This window comes from Bubalus kerabau, chromosome 20, assembly GCF_029407905.1.
Source record: "Bubalus kerabau isolate K-KA32 ecotype Philippines breed swamp buffalo chromosome 20, PCC_UOA_SB_1v2, whole genome shotgun sequence".
In the NCBI taxonomy this organism is placed as follows: Eukaryota; Metazoa; Chordata; class Mammalia; order Artiodactyla; family Bovidae; genus Bubalus; species Bubalus kerabau.
In genome coordinates this window covers 30,410,335-30,431,243 of record NC_073643.1, presented here as the reverse complement: position 1 = coordinate 30,431,243, position 20,909 = coordinate 30,410,335, and the positions used below count along the sequence as shown (strand labels likewise).

The following is a 20,909-nucleotide window of genomic DNA, read 5'->3' as shown; positions in this document are numbered from 1 at the left end:
TTGTTCAGGGTTAAAACAATGTAGAAGAGGGACCAAGAATACATATCCCTCTTTCTTTCCACCTGGGGCAAAGAAATTTTTCAAGTCAGTGATTTGGTGGACTTGGGGAAGGAAGGGGGATGTAAGTTTCTGGTCTGTGTTTTTATATTGAGGCCTAAAGCTGAACATTTCCTTCTTTTCTTTCATCTTTACTACACTCTTACTTAATGTGATTGAAATCGAAACCATGTTTTCTCTTTGAGAAAGATCTCTGGGGAAAAAAATCACTTCTCACCATAACCTACTTAGGACTCTCCTTGGTCTTTAAAAATCTTGAAATAGAGAATTTCCTGGTGGTCCAGTGGTTAAGACTTGGGCTTTCACCACCCTGAACCAGGGTTTGATCCCCAGTCGGAAACTAAGATCCCATAAGCCATGCAATGTGACCAAAAAAAAAAAAAAAAAAAATCCTGAAATAGAGGCTCCTGTTTTCTAAGACTTCTGTCTCTGTATGTACCTGTATTTGGTTTTTTATAAAATTCTGAAATAAAGCCTAATCTCATATGTCTTTGAATCAAAAAGGAGCAAATCCTGGAAAAGAAAAAAAGCAGGTTGATACATAATGGACTTCATTTCTGGGAAAGATTCCCGATACTAACTCTTGAGATGAAGGGGGTGTGTTGGCTGTTGGTTTGTGGTGTGTTTTAAACCATTTCACTCTGATGGCAACAGGGACTTTAAAGTCAGCCCCTCCTCCTTTTTCTTCTTAAGCAGATTCCATCTTTTTTTTTCTAGGTCTAGTTATAGTGAGTAGGACTCTTGGCTACAAATAAAAGGCCCCTGGAGTTAGTCTAAACACAAAGGATAATTTTTAAATAAGCAAACTGGTGTCCTGTAGAAACCTAGAGCAGGAAGACCTGAAACAGGCAAGGGAAAAGGCTGAGCAGCCCAGGCTGGACTTCCCTTCTCCCACTGAGGCTGTGCATTCCTCTCTTCGAAGGTTCTCATTCTGTGCTCACAGCACAGTACCACAGTTTCACACTCCAGGTCCAGCCACAAGGAAAGACTAACTTCATCCCACTTCCAAATTCCTGGCGGGGAGGAAGCAGATGTTGGCAGCATGTTGGCCAGGAGCCTGAAGCTAAGGGATAATGACTGATGTTGATTATTTACTGCATGTCAGGTGTTGTTCTGAGCATTTTCTTATTTAATTTTCATAGGAACTCTGATACAACCCCCATTTTACAGACAAAGGTACCAAATGAAAGAGTTAAATAATTTGTGGCATAGCTAATGAATGCCAGAGCAGGGGTACAAGCCCAGGCCTTTCCAACTCCAGCCCCATGCCTTTGGGGGGTGGGGAAGGTCCCCTAGTTGAGGGGGGTGTCTAAAGAGCTGTGCAGTTTTCCCCAAATGTGTCTCTCTCCTGCATTATTTTGTCCTGTATTTCAGGGGTCCCCAGTCTCTAGGATCTAATGCCTGATGTTCTCAGGTGGAGCTGATGTAATAATAATGGAAATAAAGTGCATAATAAATGTAACGTGCCTGAATCATCCCAAAACCACACCCCCGCAAGCCTGGTCCATGGAAGAATTGTCTTGCACAAAACTGGTCTCTGGTGCCAAAAAGGTTGGGGACCACTGCTGTATTGCATTTTCCCTCTCTGTTGTGTGGCTTAAACTCTCTTCCATAGCCTATCTGTCCATGTTCCCAAACTGAGGAATTCAAAAGATCTGCGCAGTTGCCTCCCCAGATATCCTCTTGGCCTGTTGCAGAGTATTTGAGGATATGATCAGTGAGTAAATAATCCTCAAAGGCAGTCACAAGCAGCTCTGCCATTAGACCAAGACCCTTGTCTTTAATTAATCTGAAAACCAGCTGAATTTAATGGCGCCCCGCTGCCCATCTTAGATCCATTGAGTACAAGGATTTTATAAAATAATTAGGAAGTTGTTCTGAATCCTGAGTCTGAGCAGTAGCAAGTAAATAACTGAGTTTCCTAACTTTAGGTCAATAAGTATTAGGTGTCTCTTTGAGCGTTCTTTGTATGGCTTGCCTTTGATCTTTCATGCTTTATTCAGATCCTTTGTCAAACATGAGCTGTTTGACCTGAAATCCAGTGATATCCATCATATTAAAGGTTTTTCTTTGTTTATATTGATTGGAAGCACTTTCTATAAACCAGAACAAACAGTATTTGAAGAGAAAAAAAAAAAGGTGTTACCTTTATCCCTGGAAAGGAGAGAGGAAGAGAAAATTGGCCATGACTCAGGAAATAAACATGCTTATTGTTATGATTCTCTGGGTTGCTATGGGTGAAGCAATACACACAAAACCTGAGCCCATATCTAGAATATTTTCATTCGTATAGCTTCCTGTAGCCAATCATATCACTAAAACAGGTTTACAAGTCATTAGCTTAAAAATGTTTTGAAACTCTTGCTATAGTTAGATAGTAAATGCCTGTGGGTGTGTAATTGTCGTGCTGAGTACTGGACTGACTCACGAGGCGACAGCTGAAGCCCATGGGAGATACACAGGTAACTCATCCCACGGGACTTTTCCTGGCAGTGAGCTGAGGCAGTTTCATCAAGAAATGGAAGACTGAACTCACATCTTTATAGGTGAATTTGAGTCAAGAGCAGAGTTCTGTAGAAAGGGTAAATTTGACAAGAGCTCACAGAGAACCCTATTTAGAAAGATGTGCTTAGATTCAAATATACTTAGGTTTCAGGGAATAAAATTCTACTCAGACCAACTAAGTGTAGGGGTCCAGGTGCCAGTCCCATGAACACATGGGTCAAATCATACCATACTTCATGAGAACCATCTCTGGGCAGCTGCTCAGGACCAAAGCTGATTTCTTCATCCCTCAGAGGCCGTGGGATATCTGTCTTATTTCTTCTGCTCATCTGATTCCATTCCATCTCTCCAGCAATATTCTTTGCTTGTACATGGCCCAACATCAGGTCAGCAGAACCTTACAAGTCCATACCAGTGATAATAGGTTTTGTTTTGTTTTGTTTTTCTTTTTTATGTCTTAGATTCTTGAAGGAGAGAAAGACAGAGAGGGAGGTTGTTCTGGTCCAGCCTATCAACTGATTCCCAGCCAGCTCTAGACCAGTTTTATTTTTTGGATGAGGAGACTGCCCTTGTTCCGGTCATGAGGGGCCAGAGGAACAAGATCACGTGCCTTTCTCCTCTCTCAAACATGACTACCTGGATCTGTCCCTTCTTCAGAAACAGTGCGTGTGAGCAGGAGAGGAAATGAAACCAGCTAAGTACAGATGACAAGGCAGGACATCCCACCACAGTAGAAGTGGTAGGGTTCTGTCCCGGAAGAAAGAGAGGAGCTGAAACATGAGGGGAGTATGTACGTAGATCGTCCATGAGTTGAATCTGATACAAAGGAGTCAGGAGGATTTTCTGGGGCCACAGGGAGCAAGACACCCAATCACATGGAACAAGCTTCTTCAGAGGCCCAGTCAGGCCTTGTTCTCTCATCCTGTCTGGGTCACTGGGGTTTTGCACCTGGTGGACAACCACACTATTTACTCACCCACCAAAAACACCCAATAGCTGGCAGTTATGAGTGTGTTTTGGGGTGGACAGGCCCAGTTATTTGGTTTTAGGCCTGTCCTGGAAACTGATAACAGATCATTGTCTGGGAAGTTCATGAACTCTGATCTGAAGTGCAAGAATGAAGATTGTTGGGTCCTTGTGAGAGAGAGTTGTGTCTACTTTGTCTTCATCAAGTGATTGCAGTGCGAGTCTTAGCACCTTAAATGGCGCTTTGAAGACCAAATGGAGTTGGTCTTCAGAGGTGTATTGACTGGTTGGAGGAATGGGATTAATAGACTGAAGTGAAAGAGGGAAGGAAATCAAAGAGAAAGAGCACAGTCAGGAATGTGAGAGGAAGGGATGGTGGGGAGAGAAAGGAGAGGAAGAAAGCAGAGAAAGGGGAGAGATACAGAGGCTAGAGGAAGGTATAAGCTTTTGTTCTCCCATTCAGCAGCTATCTTTTGAGTACCTACTGGGTGCCAGCCCCAGGGCTAGGCAATGGCCATATGGCAGCAAACAGAGGAGACAGAGTTCCTCCTTTTATGAAACCTACCTTTTATTGGAGAAGGCAATGGCACCCCACTCCAGTACCCTTGCCTGGAATATCCCATGGACGGAGGAGCCTGATGGGCTGCAGTCACAATCTGAAGAAGCAACCCTTTCTCCCCAGCCTTGACAGTAGCTCAGTCAACCCCACACTTGTTTCCTTCACAGTACTGATCACAGTTGGTGATTCTGAATGACTCATTTCTATTCTGTACAAGTCAATCTCTCCCAATAAAAGGTTGCTGCTGCTGCTGCTAAGTCGCTTCAGTCGTGTCCAACTCTGTGCAACCCCATAGACAGCAGCCCACCAGGCTGCGCCGTCCCTGGGATTCTCCAGGCAAGAACACTGGAGTGGGTTGCCATTTCCTCCTCCAATGCATGAAAGTGAAAATTGAAAGTGAAGTCGCTTAGTCGTGTCCGACTCATAGGGACCCTATGGACTGCAGCCTACCAGGCTCCTCTGTCCATGGGATTTTCCAGGCAAGAGGACTGGAATGGAGTGCCACTGCCTTCTTTGATTATTTCCTCAACAGTGGAAAAAAAAATAACTTGCACATTTCATGGTGCTGTCATTTTTTAAACATTAGGTTTTGACAGCTGTGATAATCTTGCTTAAACTAGATTCATTTCAGGATAGTTATTGATTATGTGCCAAATTACCATGAGTAATCCATACGACATGTTCATCAGCTGATCTTAGAAGTTTACCATCTTCAACCCACCCCAGGGTGCTGGTGTACCCCTTCTCCTCCTCCTTCACACATTAACTACTTGGAGGTTTCACAGTGTAACCCACGTCAAATGTATCTGTGAATAAAAAAGCACATCTTTTTTTTTTTTAACTTTTTATTTTATATTGGAATATAGCTCATTATGGGCTTCTCAGGTGATGCTAATCGTAAAGAATCCACCTGCCAATGCAGGAGACATAAGAAACACTGGTTCGATCCATGGGTCAGAAACATCCCCTGGAGGAGGTCATGGCAGCCCACTACAGTACTCTTGCCTGGAGAATCCCATGGACAGAGACCCCAGTGGTCTACAGTCCATAGAGTCGCAAAAGAGTCGGACATGACTGAAGTGACTTCGTACGCATAGCTGATTAACAATGTTGTGATTGTTTCAGATGAACAGCTAAGGGACTCAGCCATACTTATACATGTATCCATTCTCCCCCAAACTCCCCTCCCACCCAGGCTGCACATCTGTTATTTTTGCCTGTGCACACTTGATTGCCCTTTCTTTTACTAACAGCACCCAGTTTTCTCAGGGGAATTTCTCAGGGAACTCTTTGCCCATCCCATGTAGTCTTAGAGCCCTGCCCGGCCCTGACTTGCACTAAACCATCAGACCATCTCCTGGGAACCTGAGTCTGGGACTCCAAGAGCAGAAAGCAGGCAAGGCTGGTTCATCCTGACAGCAGTGCTGAGAAGCTGACATTCATTAGTCTTGGATCCCGGGAGCTGCCCCACTTACTGCCCTGGTCCAGCTTTCTCTCTGATTTGATGAGCTGTGCTGTGTGTGCTTAGCTGCTCAATTGTGTCCGCCCTTTGCAACCCCATGGACTGTAGCCCACCAGGCTCCTCTGTCCGTGGTGATTCTTCAGGCAAGAATACTGGAGTGGGTTGCCACACCCTCCTCCAGGGGATCTTCCCAACCCAGGGATCGAACCCACGTCTCCCGCATTGCGAGTGGATTCTTTACCATCTGAGACACCAGGGAAACCCAATTTTTTTTTTTTTTTTATGAGCTATCTCCTCTCTTTCCAAAGGAAAAAAATTATTTTGCCTCACAAGTTAGAATTATAGTTGGTTACTTGCAACCTAATACATAAATTTATATTTCTTGACTATCTTAGGTCAAAGAAGTCTATTTATATGACAACGTTCCTACCATTAGCTTACCCTTTTGCAGAAATCGAGTTGCTCTGAAAATTAAATGCCTTATCTTTTCTAAAACACACTCTGATGTCCCAACTCTTCACCATCATCAGGCTATTTTCTCCTCCTTAAAAGCTCTTCCAGGCTTCTATTTCTGTCAGAATCCTATCCTTACTATATGTCTGAGTTTAAATAAAGCTTTACTGAAATGCCTTCCTTTCTATGAACTCTGATAAAACGTGTTTATTTCTATACTATCTCCCTTACAAGAGAATAAATTCCCCAAGGGCAGAGGCAGCGCCTTATCACCCAGTGACACCAGTGCCTTGCATTGTGGTGAACAAATCCGTGTTTCAATGCTGTTCTCAATGTGTTTTGTGTTTCTTTCCCTGGAACATTCTGAAGGGAAGGTAAACAGGTTAATTGAATTCTGTCTGGGGCCAGATTTCACATGTGGCTTTCAATAGCTGGGATTCTTAGCTGGTCTTTAGGAGATCTACACAACCCTAAACTTGTAAGCAAATATTCTTCGTATATTTTTCCAAAGGCAGAATCTAAAGCCTTCATGAGATTCCCAGAGAGGTCTGCGACTCCTAAAAGGTTACGAAAGCCTGGCCACCTGCGGGTCTAGAGGCAATTGCTGAAAAACATTTACCACCCACGTACTATGTGTCAGGAACTATGCTAGGCTCGTTCCGTGTAAGTTATCTTGTTTTATCCTTCTAGCAGCCTAATGAGGTAGTACTTGTTACAGCAATAACAGTGTTAATAGTAATGATTGCAGCTTACATGTACGGTGTGCCTCCTATGTGCTGAGCACTGCTCCAAGTACTTCTAGACATGAACTCATTTAATACGCCCTCAAATCCTACAAGTGATATGTACGATTCTTCCCCCTTTCACAGATGATGAAGCTGAGGCCCAGAAAAAATTGTGTAATTTGCTTGAGTTCATGCAACTCATGGCAGAGTGCTGCTGTTCAGTCTTAACAGATTGACTCCAGAACTTGCTCTCAGCCTCTCTGCTGTTAGGTCATGAGTGACGCATGATAAGGGCTTCCCTGGTGGCTCAGTGGCAAAGAATCTGCCTGTCAATGCAGGAGACGAGGGTTCAATCCCTGGGTGGGGAAGATCCCCTGCAGAAGGATATGGCAACCCACTCTAGTTTTCTTGTCTGGGAAATCCCACGGACCGAGGAATTTGGAGGGCTACAGTCCCTGGGGTTGCAAAAGAGTCAGACACGACTTAGCAACTAAACAACAACAAGGGCTCCTAAACTGAAGTCAAGCTTTTCAGCAAATCACCCAAGGTTTTAGAGCTAGAAGATGGTAGAAGTCCATTTTGAACCTACTGAATGTATGCATCTGTCTCACTTCAAATCCCTTTGGAAGTTTCAGAAGGGTGGATTTTAATTCTTCACTAAATGTTTAATAGAATTCGCCTATGAAGCCATCTAGTCCTGGACTTTGTTGGAAGATTGTTAATCACAGTTTGCATTTCAGTACTTGGGATTGGTCTGTTCATATTTCCTCTTTCTTTCTGGTTCAGTCCTAGAAGGTTGTACCTTTCTGAGAATTTCTCCATTTCTTTTAGGTTGTCCATTTTATTGACATATAGTTGCTCATAGTATTGCTTATGATCCTTTGTATTTCTGTGGTGTTCATTGCAACGTCTCCTTTTTAATTTCTAATTTTATTGATTTGAATCCTCTCCCTTTTTTTCTTGATGAATCTGGCTTAGGGTTTATCAGTTTTGTTTTTATCTTCAGAGAACCAACTTTTTTAGTCTTATTGGTCTTTGCTACTGTTTTCTTCATCTCCACTTCATTTATTTCTGCTCTGATCTTTATGATTCCTTTCCTTCTACTAAGTTTGGGCTTTGTTTGTTCTTCTTTCTCTAGTTGCTTTAGGTGTAAGATTAGATCATTTATTTGAGACTTTTATTGTTTGTTGAGGTAAGATTGTATTACTATAAACTTCCCTCTTAAAACTGCTTTTGCTGTGTCCCATAGGTTTTGGATTGTTGTGTTTTCGTTGTCATTTGTCTCTTGGTATTTTTTAATTTCCTCCTTGATTTCTTCAGTGATTCATTGGTTATTTAGTAACATATTGTTTAGCCTCCGTGAGTTTGTGTTTCGCCTTTGAACAATGCCCTAAATGGGCTTGGTCTTCTAAAGCTGCAAAGAGAGGAAAAATTTGGGGATTTTTGTTTGTTTGTTTGGGGGGTTGTGTGAGTGTGTGTGTGTGAGTGTGTAGTAGTAGTAGAGTCCTTTCACTACTTAGGAGGAGGCAAAAACATTCATTACCAACCTTAAACTCCATGAAGGCAGGACCTGTACATATAGCAAGCATTCAATAAATATGTGTTGATTCCATCAACCCATGTGTTTACCAAATCAGAGATAGGGTCTAGGGCAGTTCATTCAGCACAGATTATTGGCAGGTGCTTAAGGGGCTGAAAATCCAAAAGACCAGGGAGGTATCAGAAAGGAGTGAAGTGACTCTTTGGGTTATAAGGGGCAGCTATTGTGCTGGCATCAGGCTGCAGTTCAGAAGCACAAAAGTACATTTAGATATTTTGACTCCCACCATCCTCACATCCAACCTCTGCACTGAAGTACAGGGATGTCACACAGCTAATAAAGGAAATGGGATTCACATCCTGATAGTATGATTTCAGGATGAGCACCACTCTCCCCCAGGTGTGGATTACATACGGGCAAGCATGGAGGTGAATGCAAGTAAGAGAAGCATCATGGTGGGATGGAGTTCTCCCAAGAAAAGGAAAATCTCACAGTGTTTTGTGAACAGTTAGGGATTAGAAGGTGCTTTGGTGTCACAGTGGTCTGTAAGTTTTTCATTTTGTTTTGTTTTTTGGCTGCCCCTTGCAGCTTGCAGGATCTTAGTTCCCTGACCAGGGATTAAACCTGCGCCCTTGGCAGTGCAAGTTCCAAGTCCTAAACATTGGACTACCAGGGAATTCCACAGTGGCCTGTAAATTCTGAGGTGGAAATACTACACACCGTCTGCCAGAGGGGATGTATAGTGATGGGTTCATTCTTTGCTTTCCATGTTGAAGCTTTCTGTAAATAACCTCTAAGCAGCAGTCCTTTCCATAAGAAGGAAATACCATCAACCTAACCAACAACACATCTTTATAATGCTTTTCTGACATGGGTAATTGATTTGCTCCAAGCCTCCGAGTTCTCACTCAAGGTCCTTCTCATGATGAGTGACGCATGTTTGCAGAGAATTTTGATTCATCCTCCTCTAGGCCCAGCCCTTAAAGGCACAGGAAGGAGGAGCCAGGAAGCTTAAGGGTTATGAACTTTTTGCTAATTTTATAATCGTAGTCACCAAGAGGAAATTTACTGAGTCCAACAGAATTAGAGCTGAGTTTCTTGACCTTGGCACTGCTACTGTGGTGGAGGCTGTGTTGTTCATTGAGGATGTTTTCAGCATCCCTAGTCTCAACGCACTAGACACCAATAGCAGCCTCACCTGTGATGACCAATGTCTCCCTCCAGACACTGCCAGATGGCCCTGAGAGACTGGAATAGCATCACCCCTGGCTAAGAACCTGTGACTTAGAGATGCAGACACACAAGTACACAACGGACATGCTCACCCACAGTGTACATAGTCACCGGGACATGGGGACTTCTTTTTTGCGGGGGTTGGAGAACTCTTCTTGGTTTGCTTTTTCGTTGGATGGGTTGTTTTTTGTTTTGTTATTGTAGTGTTTTGTTTGTTTGTTTTCCTTCATTTTGTTTCTATTGGTTGCTTGCTTTTTAATCTGAAGAGGAACCTTTGCTTCACTCTTGACTCTAATTTTTTAGGTTGGTCCATTTCACAAAACCTTTCCAAAGAGTTGATTGTAACTGCTAACAACATAGGCCACAGATGAGTGCTTGGCATTTTGCACGAGCTTTTAAAAAACTGAATCATCAGTAATGAGGCAATCCTATTACATCCATCTTGTGGATGAGGAAACTGAAACACAGGTGATTAAGTCACTGGACCTGGGCTGCACTGTTTTTGATCCACAGAGTTGGGTTTCTGTCCCAGGCTGTCTGCTGCCTGTTTGCCTTCTTGTCCAAGATGCTATATTACCCTCCTCTTTGGGGTAAGGCCTCCAACATCACTAATGCATGACCCTTCAATTCCTGAACTCAGACTGTTAACAAACATGGCAAAACCTGGGCTACGAGTTACCAATCACTCATGTGCTTTGAAATCCTGTGTGGTGTGCAGTTTATGGAAATGTTGGTCTCATCACTGGCACTGATTGTGTCTTTCTCTTGTCACTTCCAGAGTGTCTCTACGTGTTCCCCTGCCAGTGGAACTACCGTCCTGATCACTGCATGTATGGAAGCAATTGCAGAGAGGCAGAGCGGGAAGGTGTGTCTGTCCTGCATGGGAATCGAGGTGTCTACCATGACGAGAAGCAGCCAACTTTCAAAGCACTCTATGAGGCGATCCGAGACGTAAGTGTGTTCCCGTCCCCGTTCAGCAGGCTTATCAGTGTGATGCAGTGCACACACTTTGGTCACCCATCCCTTTGAAGGTCAAATAATTCCTCAGAAGCACTGAATTACACCAGTTTTCCCCAACGTCAGTCACATTACGCCTCTTGCTACCTGATACTGTACCTTATTCACTCTTGACTTACTATTTCCAAGTAAGTCACTCATTTTTTCCCCTGAAATAAGTTCGCTGAAGGTGGAAATGTCCCATCAGAAGGAGAAACCCTGTGCCATTTGCCATAATAAAGGATGCTAGGTTAGGGTAAACATAATATTAATACAACACAAATAAAATTTTATTATTCAACTCAAGCTAAGCACGTTGCCTGGTTGCCAGCTCCAGCGTGTTGAACAAACAAGTGTCAAGGTGGTCAGTTAGGCAAGGAGCCAAACCGAAGTAACAGTCAAGTCCTGCCTGCTATAACTCACATACTTTGGAAATGCAGTTTTCCACGTTGCCTTTCACCTTGAAGTTGCTGGGGGAAAACTAGACACAGCTACTTTCAGAGATTTCTCTTTTGAAACTTTCATTCCAAAAAATAGGACTATAGGGGTCATCCAACTTGGGCCAATTATTGGGCCAAATCTGGTCTGTTTTTGTAAGACATGTGGGGTAAGAATGGTTTCTTAAAGAGTTGGGAAAAAATGAACAGAAGAATAGTTTGTGACATAAGAAAGTTTTGTGAAATTCAAATTTCTTCATTCATAAATGGAGTCATGTCAGAGCATAGTGACAACCATTCATGTATGTATTGTCTGTGGCCACTTTTATGCTGCAGAAGCAGAGATGAGTCACTGTAATAGACTGTATGACCCACAGTATCTGAAACATTTACTGTCTAGCCCTTTACAGCAAAAAATTGCCAATCCTTGACATATAGCCTATAGATTTTATTAGAGGGTTTTTTCTTGGGTTTCCAAGAACCTTCATGATTCATGAACGGGCTTTGGTAGAGGTGAAGTGGGAGTGAGCCCTGCAATATAGTAATATTTCATATATTTTTGCATGTATGAAAATAGGCATTTTGCAAAGCTGCCAATAAGCAAGACATAAGAGACCACTGATTCAATCCCTGGGTCGGGAAGATCCCCTGGAGGAGGGCATGGCAACCCACTCCAGTATTTTTGTCTGGAGAATTCCATGGACAGAGGAGCCTGTTGGGCTACAGTCCATAGGGTCACAAAGAGTCGGATGCAACTAAAGCCACTTAACACGCATGCGTGCAAAGAGAATCCCAGAGAATTCCAATTCTAGAATCCCCAGAATTGTCTTCTGTGGAGGGAAAACATTTCACATACCTATCAGCTAATACTTCTTTCTTCCCCAGGTTTCTGCTGATTTAATTACATAGAAAATGTGTTCTGTACTTAGTGATACCACATTTAGGTATTCAGACACTGACTCCAGGTGCAAACCCATTCAGGAGTACACATGGAAGTTAAAGAAAACTGCCGCAGGCGTGGACATCAGAACCACGCCTTCGGTTGTTCTGTGATCGGTCAGCCCTGGTCTGGGATTGAGCAACTGTGCTTCTAGAATTACAGTCTGTCTTGTTTGTTTTCTGGGTGGATCAGAAAATAGGCCAAATAAGTGTTTCATAAAGGATCCTGGCTAATACACTGATTTTCCTCAGTTGGGCCTAAAAAGACAATTCTTCTTCAATTCTCATTCATTTCAATCAGGACTGTAACTAACCCCATCCTGAAACTCGAGTAAAGATGGACAGACTTCATCATAAAAGACATATTTCTTCACTCCACCACTGTGCACTATAGTGCAACCTGGTCAGGGCTTGGCTTTGGGCATCAGTAGGCCTGGGTTCAGATCCCAATATTATCACTTCCTGCTGATTAGTTACTAGCTCTCTGTTCTTGCCTTTTGCTGTCATTGTTCAGTCTGTAAGTCATGTCCAACTCTTTCCGACCCCATGGACTATAGTACTCTAGACTCTATGGGATTCTTCAGGCAAGAGTACTTGAGTGGGTTGCCGTTTCCTTCTCCAGGGGAGTTTTCCTGGACCAAGGATCAAACCCACATCTCCTGTATTGGCAGGCAGATTCTTTACCACTCAGCCACCAGGGAAGCCTCTTCTTGCCTTACTGGGCCTCAGTTTCCTCATCTGTGAAATGGAGATAATATTTTCTAAAAGGTGTTGTTGGAATTCAACATAATGACGGTGTTTACACTTTTCAGTACAGTGCCTGATGTAGAGTTGTGTTCAGCAGTTAGTAGAAGTTGTTTGCATGATAACAGGGTCACACTTTTTTTTTTCTTACCTCTCACTCTACGCTTTTTCCTTTCTTTCTTCTTCTCTGAAAATATCCCCCTCTCCTCCCTCTTCCTTCTTTCCTTCCCTTCTCTTTCTTTCCCTCCTCCTCTACCATCCCATCCCCTCCTCTTTTCTCCCCTCAACTCATGTTCACATACCCTAACCCTGGGTGTATGTTTCTGTGAAGGGGAAGTATGATCTGCTGTCACTATGACCCAAGGAAAGTTATGTACCAAGCAGACATCCTGCCAATGACTTTTTCAACAATCATCTGTGAAGAGCCTGTTTAATGTAGGAACAGTCTAGGTTCTAGGAAACTCAGAAATCAACAAGACCAAGAACGATAAAACCTGCTTCTCATGAAGCATATGTTCTGGGTGGATGAAGCCAGACAATATTTGTATAAACCAAGAAATAATAAAAGTCCTTTCAGACAGTGAGGGATTAAAAGGTGACCAGAGCAGAGTAATGGCCATCCTGGATGAAGAGGAGGATTCACAAGCTCAGGTCCTCAGGGATGCCTCTGCCCAACCTGAGCCTTGATCCCTGGAGGCAGCCCTGGGGAAATCTAGGGAGAGATGCTGCCAAGTAGAAGAAATAATGCAGAAAATTCCCTGAGGCAGGAATAAGTTTGTGGGAAGAGGCTGCAGTAACCAGAATGACCAGAAAAGGGGAACGAGCAGGAGATGAGCATGGAGAGTTCCAGATCTCATTGAACGTTTGGGGAAAGAGAGGAGTTTGAATCTTATTCTAATTGCAGCGGGAAGCCCCTGCAAGAAAATGATGTGCTCTGATTTATGCTTTAAAAATACCTGCTTGGTAACTGGTGGAAGGGCTGCAACAGTGAAGCCTCAGAGGCTCCTTATGAGGCTGATTACAACCATCCAGGTGGGGAGGGGCGGAAGGTACTCGTGCGCGCGGCCAGATTCCAGATACGTTGTGGAGAGAGAGTTGACGGCACTTGCTGATGGACTAGATGAAGGATATGGGGAAAGAGAGGAATCAGAGATGAATCCATTGTTTCGACCTATTCTTTTCCTGTCACTGGGGGAGACAGTAGTGGAAAGTTTTCATTCATGCTCAATGTGTCTGACTCTTTGTGATTCCATGGACTGTAACCCAACAGGCTGCTCTGTCCATGGGATTGTCCCAGCAAGAATAATGGAGTGGGATGCCATTTCCTATTCCAGGGGATTCCCGACCCAGAGATTGAACCGGCTTCTGCGTCTCCTGCATTGCCTGCAGGTAGATTCTTTACCGCTGAGCCATCTGGGAAACCACAGAAGAAGTCTCTCAGTGGTCTAAATTGTGCTGTGAAAGAAAAAGTGTTCCAAACATAGTCTCGGACAGAACCTTACCCTCCTTTTGGGAAGAAAATCACATTTCTGATAAACTCGCTTAAGCAATATTTCTGATGAACTTTAATGGATTAAAACTTGTTTTGGGAAACTACACACCCACCCACTCTGCTGTCAGGCAATAGTATTCTGACTTTTCATCATTCTTGTTTTCCTTTTTTTTTTTTCTTTCTCTAGTCTTTTTGTTTAAAATGTCCTTGCCAACAGTGAATCTTTGACTTGACCTAACAGGAGGCCTTTTCCCTTTTCCTGAGATTGTAATAAAACTTCGACTCATGCTCATGACTAGGTAGTCTGAAAGATTTGTTTGGGAGAATACAGACATATTCCATAGGAAAGCAGGATAATCTTTTTAAAGTATGAAGTGAGATAAAACCAACAACAAATATTCAGTTCACTGATGATACATTTCACTAGTAGTTGTTAAACTCAACTTCATGAGATCACTGTAGTTCCTTTATTAAGATTGCTATAAAGGCAAAGAAATATGAAGAATTCAGTGTTTTATTGTAGTAGATTTCAAGTATATACTTGAATTTTTTTTCAATTTTATTGAAATATAGTTGATTACAATGTTGTGTTCTTCTGTACAGCAAAGTAATTCAGTTATACATGTTTTTTTTCTTATTCTTTTCCATTATGGTTTGTCACAGAATATTGAATATAATTCCCTGTGCTGTATAGTTAAGATCTTGTTGTTTATACTCAAATCTTGATCTACTCAGCAAGAGCATGGTATATCGAATATCCTGTTCTGGGAAATACATTGGGATGGTCAGAAGGTTCCTTTGGGCTTTTCCATAAGATGGTATGGAAAAGCCCAAACGAACTTTTTGTCCAACCCAATACTTGACTCTTACATTTTAAGAGCTTTTAGAACACAAATAAATCATCTTTTTAAAAAAAAAAAAGTAAAGACACTGAGCCCCCAAAAGGGTAAATGATGGCCTGGGGTTGCACAGGATTGAATCAGGGTTTGAACTTTGGTCCTGGGAGGTCCTTTCCACTGTATCTAAAAACATACCAACTGTGACTGCGTGTTTCCAGTAATTCCCTGTGTCATTTCCCAGTAAGTTATTTCCTTTTTAAATGGCATTTGAGTAACTAAAATAAACTTTTCCTTTCTTTTTTCCACTCATCTTTCAGTTTCCCTTTCAAGACAATCTCTTTCAATCCATGTATTACCCTCTTCAGCTGAAGTTTTTGGAGACTGTGCACACTTTATGTGGACGAATTCCACAAGTTTTTCTGAAGCAAATTGAGAAAACAATGAAAAGGGCCTATGAGAAACACGTCATCATCCATGTTGGCCCCAACCAGATGCACTGAGTCACAAGTCAATTAGGCATCTCATGAACGAGGAAATATTCATCTTCAAGCTGCCTGGATCTCTTTTATGTGAATATTTCATGGTGCTCTATGACAATTGAGTTTTAAAAGCCTTGTTAAATATTGCTAAATTAGTTGCCCCTAAAAGGAAATATGCTTTAGGTTTTCCCTAATATGCTATTTATCTCTCTGTTGTTTTTTTTTAATGGTATTATTGCTCACTTAACATTGTTGAAGCAGGTTGAGCTAGCTGTGAAAAGGAACTCTCGTGAGCCCTCCAGTTTCCAAGTGTCAAGAGACAATGGCAGTGACATCTGTTGTGGTGTATTTTATCCAATTTTCTTGAGACTCTTTCTATGCAATTGGTTCCCCCACTCCTTGTTATAAAAGTAATACATGCTTATTATAAAGCAAACAAACTTTAAAAAATTTTAGAGGGTCTATAGGTCAGTGGACCAAAATCAAGATGAGATTAGCCATAATCCTATCAACTAGGGAAAAGATTTTTTAGTGTAGTCTCATCTAGCCTTTTTCCCCCTACTTCTGTATTTATTTGCTGCTTGTCTTTTCCATCATATAACGTATCTAAAACAGGTAGTCTAAGTAAAACTTGAACCCTATGCTGAGATTTATTATGTAGGAGACTAAAAATTTAGACAAAATGATTATGTTTACAGTGTTTTATTTAAAATGTGTCTGGGACAGAGAAGCTCATCAAGATTAGGAGACCGCTTGAGATGAGATTAAGGGAGTGCAAACTGTGCACACACCCTAGTCTTGTCAGAGATCCCACCATTGAACCGTTGTTATAAAGAAAGTGAAAGTGAAGTTGCTCAGTCCACTCTTTGCGACCCCGTGGACTATAGCCCACCATGCTTCTCTGTCCATGGGATTTTCCAGGCAAGAGTATTGGAGTGGGTTGCCATTTCCTTCTCCAGAGGATCTTCCCGACCCAGGGATTGAACCCAGGTCAACCCCTCATCAATTCTTTAAGGTTGAGGCACTTAGGTTTTCAGGCAGGAGCCAGCTATGTCCCCCTTTGCCTGGCAAAGTAATAAAGCTATCCTTTTCTACTTAAAAAATAATATGGGAGGAGCATTCAAATTTTAGCTAATTGGGCAGTGATAAAGGGTGAAGCGTATCTGGGTTTTTTGGGGGGTTTGTTTTTTTTAAGAAAAATTGTTTGTTGTTGTTTAGTCGCCAAGTTGTGTCCAACTCTGTGAGACCCCAAGGACTGCAGCATGCCAGGCTTCCCTGCCCTTCACTATCTCCCAGAGTTTGCTCAAACTCCTGTCCATTGAGTCAGTGATCCTATCCAAGCATCTTTTCCCCAGTCATAAGACATGTCTATTCAGCTTCTGAAAGGAGAAATTCAGTAGTGATGTTAAACCTAAGCAGTCTGTTTAGTAGAGATGTGATTTTGTGTTTTAAAGTGAAAGTGAACATGAAGTCGCTCAGTTGTGTCTGACTCTTTGCGACCCCAGGGACTGTAGCCTACCAGGCTCCTCTGTCCATGGGATTTCCCAAGCAATAGGACTGGAGTGGATTGCCATTTCCTTCTCCAGGGGATCTTCCCGACCCAGGGATCAAACCTGGGTCTCCTGCATTGTAGACAGACGCTTTACCGTCTGAGCCAAACAAAAGCATTTTATCTCTACTTTGGTAGGTGTGGCTGTGTCTCTTTAAACTCTTGGGCAAAGGTGGAAATTAAAGGCCAAGTTGGAATATAATATGTACAAATAAACAGTTCAATGGATTCCATTGGCAAGAAAATTCATCTTCCTGCCAGCCTTAGAAAGATCTCAGTTGTTTTTTTTTTTTTCCCTTCTCTAGGGTTATCTAGCTGTGAGCCAAGGAACCAGGCAGGTCTTATCACCTAGCTACAGTACAGGAAGTTCTATATTCTTTACCCAAAGGGATCTAACTTAATCCCTAGTGGCTGCTATTAGCATAAGGGCATTTTGCATAATGCTTTATTTATCTCTCCAAACATGTGCATAATTGATCTCCTTGATGTTTGCAACAGCCTAATGAACTTGGTAGGGACCTGCATCATCTCCACTGGGCAAATAAGGAAATTGTAATACAAGGAAACATATCTAATATCATTACTGTTCTATAAGATGCATAGATATGTATAAGATACATCCCGTTTTACAGAGAAATTTTGAGGAACAAAAATTTTTATTTTTCATCACAGACAGCTATCTGAAGGTTTAAAAGGAAAATGTTTTGTTTTGGTAATGCAAATATGATAGATATCCTATATACTGGAAGGCAGTAGGATATCATAGGGCTTCCTTGGTGGCTCAGATGGTAAAGCGTCTGCCTGCAATGCAGGAGACCCGGGTTTGATCCCTAGGTTGGGAAGATCCCCTGGAGAAGGAAATGGCAACCCACTCCAGTGCACTTGCCTGGAAAATCCCATGGATGGAGAAGCCTGGTAGGCTACAGTCCATGGGGTCACAAAGAGTTGGACACAACTGAGTGATGGCTTCTATAACAGCAGAAAAAGTCTTACCATGAAAAAAAAAAAAAAAACTACAAAAACATCAGCACTACCAAAGAATGTATCAGGATCAATCAACATTAGTATGCAGCAGTGTACAGTAGTAACAAATTTAAATCTAAAATGGTTGAGTAATAACCCATACTTTCCTTTTGACAAGTTGGATGGCCTGTGGTTTGTTATTTATGTTAAGGGAAATTACCATTATGATGTGAAACTCTATCTTTGCTGTTGTATTTTATGTTTCCTCATTTTACCACTAAAGGGGACATCATTCATTATTTGATTTCTAAAGCCTGTGGGAGAATTTCTGGATTGTTTTTGGATGGGGAAAATGTATCCTGTGTACCCACAAATGGAGTTTTGGTGAAAGAGCCAGGATGTGAGATGATTCCCTGACTTCCATTCAGGTTTTCTTCCTGCTTGTTCAATATGGCCTCTAACCCCCACCGATGCCATTCAGATTTGTTGGTGGCTTATAGTCCAGTGTTCTTGCCTGGAGAATCCCAGGGACGGTGGAGCCTGGTGGGCTGCTGTCTCTGGGGTCGCACAGAGTCAGACACGACTGAAGCAACTTAGCAGCAGCAGCAGCAGCATAGACCTGAAGTAGTTTCTTTCCTCTCTTGGCAAGCCCCACAAAAACATCTGCTTGTAAAGACCTGAAATACAGCGATGCATTTTCCTGCATAAGCCAGGTTTACCCACAACTTTCAATTATTGGTTCTAGTCTGAAGATACACAATAGGGTTTCCAGCAAAGATCAGTGATAAGACTCTAGAACATTCTAGAATGATGCATTATGAGACCATGAATCCTTAGAATTTGGTGTGGTTTTCTGCTTTGAAATTCCTTTGCTGTATTCTGAAAGATGTTAGATGAGTTTGGTGGAGAATTTAGAAAAACTGATCTTCCAATCCCCACTGCCTAAAAGTGCTAATTATTTTCTATAGTTAGCATGTTACCCATGTGGCAGTATTTTCTCTACTTCTGATAATTTCCATAAAACTACTACATTAACGCCTTTGAAATATGATAACCACAGATTTTAATACAGCGAACTCCTGAAACTTGTGGTCTGAAGTCTGCCAAAAAGTGACACTGTCCCATCTGGCACATTGCTCATCTGTGGGATGAGCTTGAGACTGGGTTTTTTCTACCCTCCTATCTTGACCTGTCCTTTCCTGGTTTCCTTTAAAATTCTGCTTAATGCATGACTGCAGAGTATCATTGGAGAATGCAAGAACACTTTTTAATAGCAAAATGTAGTATTTTTGTGTGCATGGATATTGAGACTTTCAATAGCAAATCACTAGAAATTCTGACCATATTTTTCTTGCTGAGTTTTTCTTTTCCCAATATAAATCTCTGGAATTGTGACTTACATTAGAAATTCCAATATTTGAAAAATTGGCTAGAAAATCTAAGTTTTCTTTCAACTTCCAAAACAACAATTTAGTATTTAGGATATATTGCTCCAAGCTTAACTATTTATTTGAAATGTCTATTCCATATTCAGTGCTTCCACTCCAAATGGTTGTGACTTTTCCTGAATTTGTTGTCGACATGGATGTTTATATGGACTTGTAGAGGTTTGTATTTATTTCATTGCAGTTATGGTGTTTATAAAACAAGCAAGCCATACAAAACCTTATTCACAGTCACAGAATAGTGATCTAATAATGGAGTAATCATTCCAACTCACCCTGAAGGTGGCACAACATACATACAAACTTAGGATTAGATATAATACTGCTTAATACTTATACAAAAAAGATGAATCGCATGTGTTGGATAAACCAACATGAACATGATTTCATGATTGAATTCAGAATTATGTTTAATGTCATAAGAGTATAAATCGTGATATCTTCGTTTATTAGTATGGGAAGCAATCGCTTTTATGTCTTTCCATTTCTCTCCTGCTTTTTCATCTTCCTCTTTTTCATTTTTGCCTTTCCCTTCCTGTCTTCGATGTTAGCTTCTCAGTGGGACCAAGGTGCTTGGCATCAGTGGCAGAGCCACAGCACTTGGGGAATCCCTGTACGGACAGAACTAAGTTCTGATCCTAAAATCAAATCTTTACCGTGACAATTTTCCAAAAACTTTTAAAAAATTGCACAATATGTACACACACACATGCACCTCACATGTTTTTTAAAGAAAGACCCAGCTTTTGTTGCACTCTGCAAATTGGAGATCATTGATAGTGACACCTGAGCTGAAATCATTTCACAGTTGCTGCGCTGGCATTTATTGGGTTAACCGCCCCTCCCCTCCCCTCCCCCCCCCAAAAAAAACAACCAACAGCTGAACGAACTTTTTGGCCAACCCAATAAAGCTAATGAGATTTCTCTGGCAACTGCAGAAATTTTCACAAGTCAAAACTGGAAATATTCTCTTGAGTCTTCAAGATAAAGGCACTTGTGTTTGTATCATCATATGCACGGACGTGTAAGAATCCGATGCAATTTCTGCTTCATCACTTTTACATGTTTGTGTTGTCACTGAAAAGTGTACCTGTTGTTTATTGCTCCCAAGGAGAAGCTGAATGCATTTTTTATGTTGGAAAACTTATTTTTAGTGATTTTTCTTTGGGACAAAATGAGCATAATAAAGAACACTCCAATAGAAAAGGAATTATTACAGCAAATTAAAAGGACTGATACATTACTTCCTATCTTGTCATTTTTAAATGCCGTTTCCTGTTTTACTTTTTTTAATTAAAAACTTTTTTTAAAAAAGTCTTGTCTTTTGGTGTTATTTTGGAAGTGTGTTTCTTTTCTTTTGTAAGATAATATTAAATAGTAATACTTAAGTCCTTTCAGCTATTAAACAAATTTGGTTTAGCGTGTAGTTTGCCTTTTTTTTTAAAAATCATGAAAAATCTTCTTTATAAAATACCACACTGGAAGTTAGGTTATTTGGATTTTAAAGGTGCTTGGTGTTTGATATA

General features: G+C 41.5%; 1 protein-coding gene across 1 annotated transcript in view; it reads left to right on the top strand.

Moving 5' to 3' along the window:
• Positions 1-20,649, top strand: part of GXYLT2 (glucoside xylosyltransferase 2) — an 81,958-nt gene extending 61,309 nt beyond the window's left edge. Inside the window, exons 6-7 of the mRNA XM_055557813.1 lie at positions 10,279-10,451; positions 15,265-20,649. Of these exons, the coding sequence (XP_055413788.1) occupies positions 10,279-10,451; positions 15,265-15,447 (356 nt within the window). The 3' untranslated portion in view covers positions 15,448-20,649. The remainder of the gene's footprint in view (positions 1-10,278; positions 10,452-15,264) is intronic.
• The last annotated feature ends 260 nt before the right edge of the window (positions 20,650-20,909 follow it).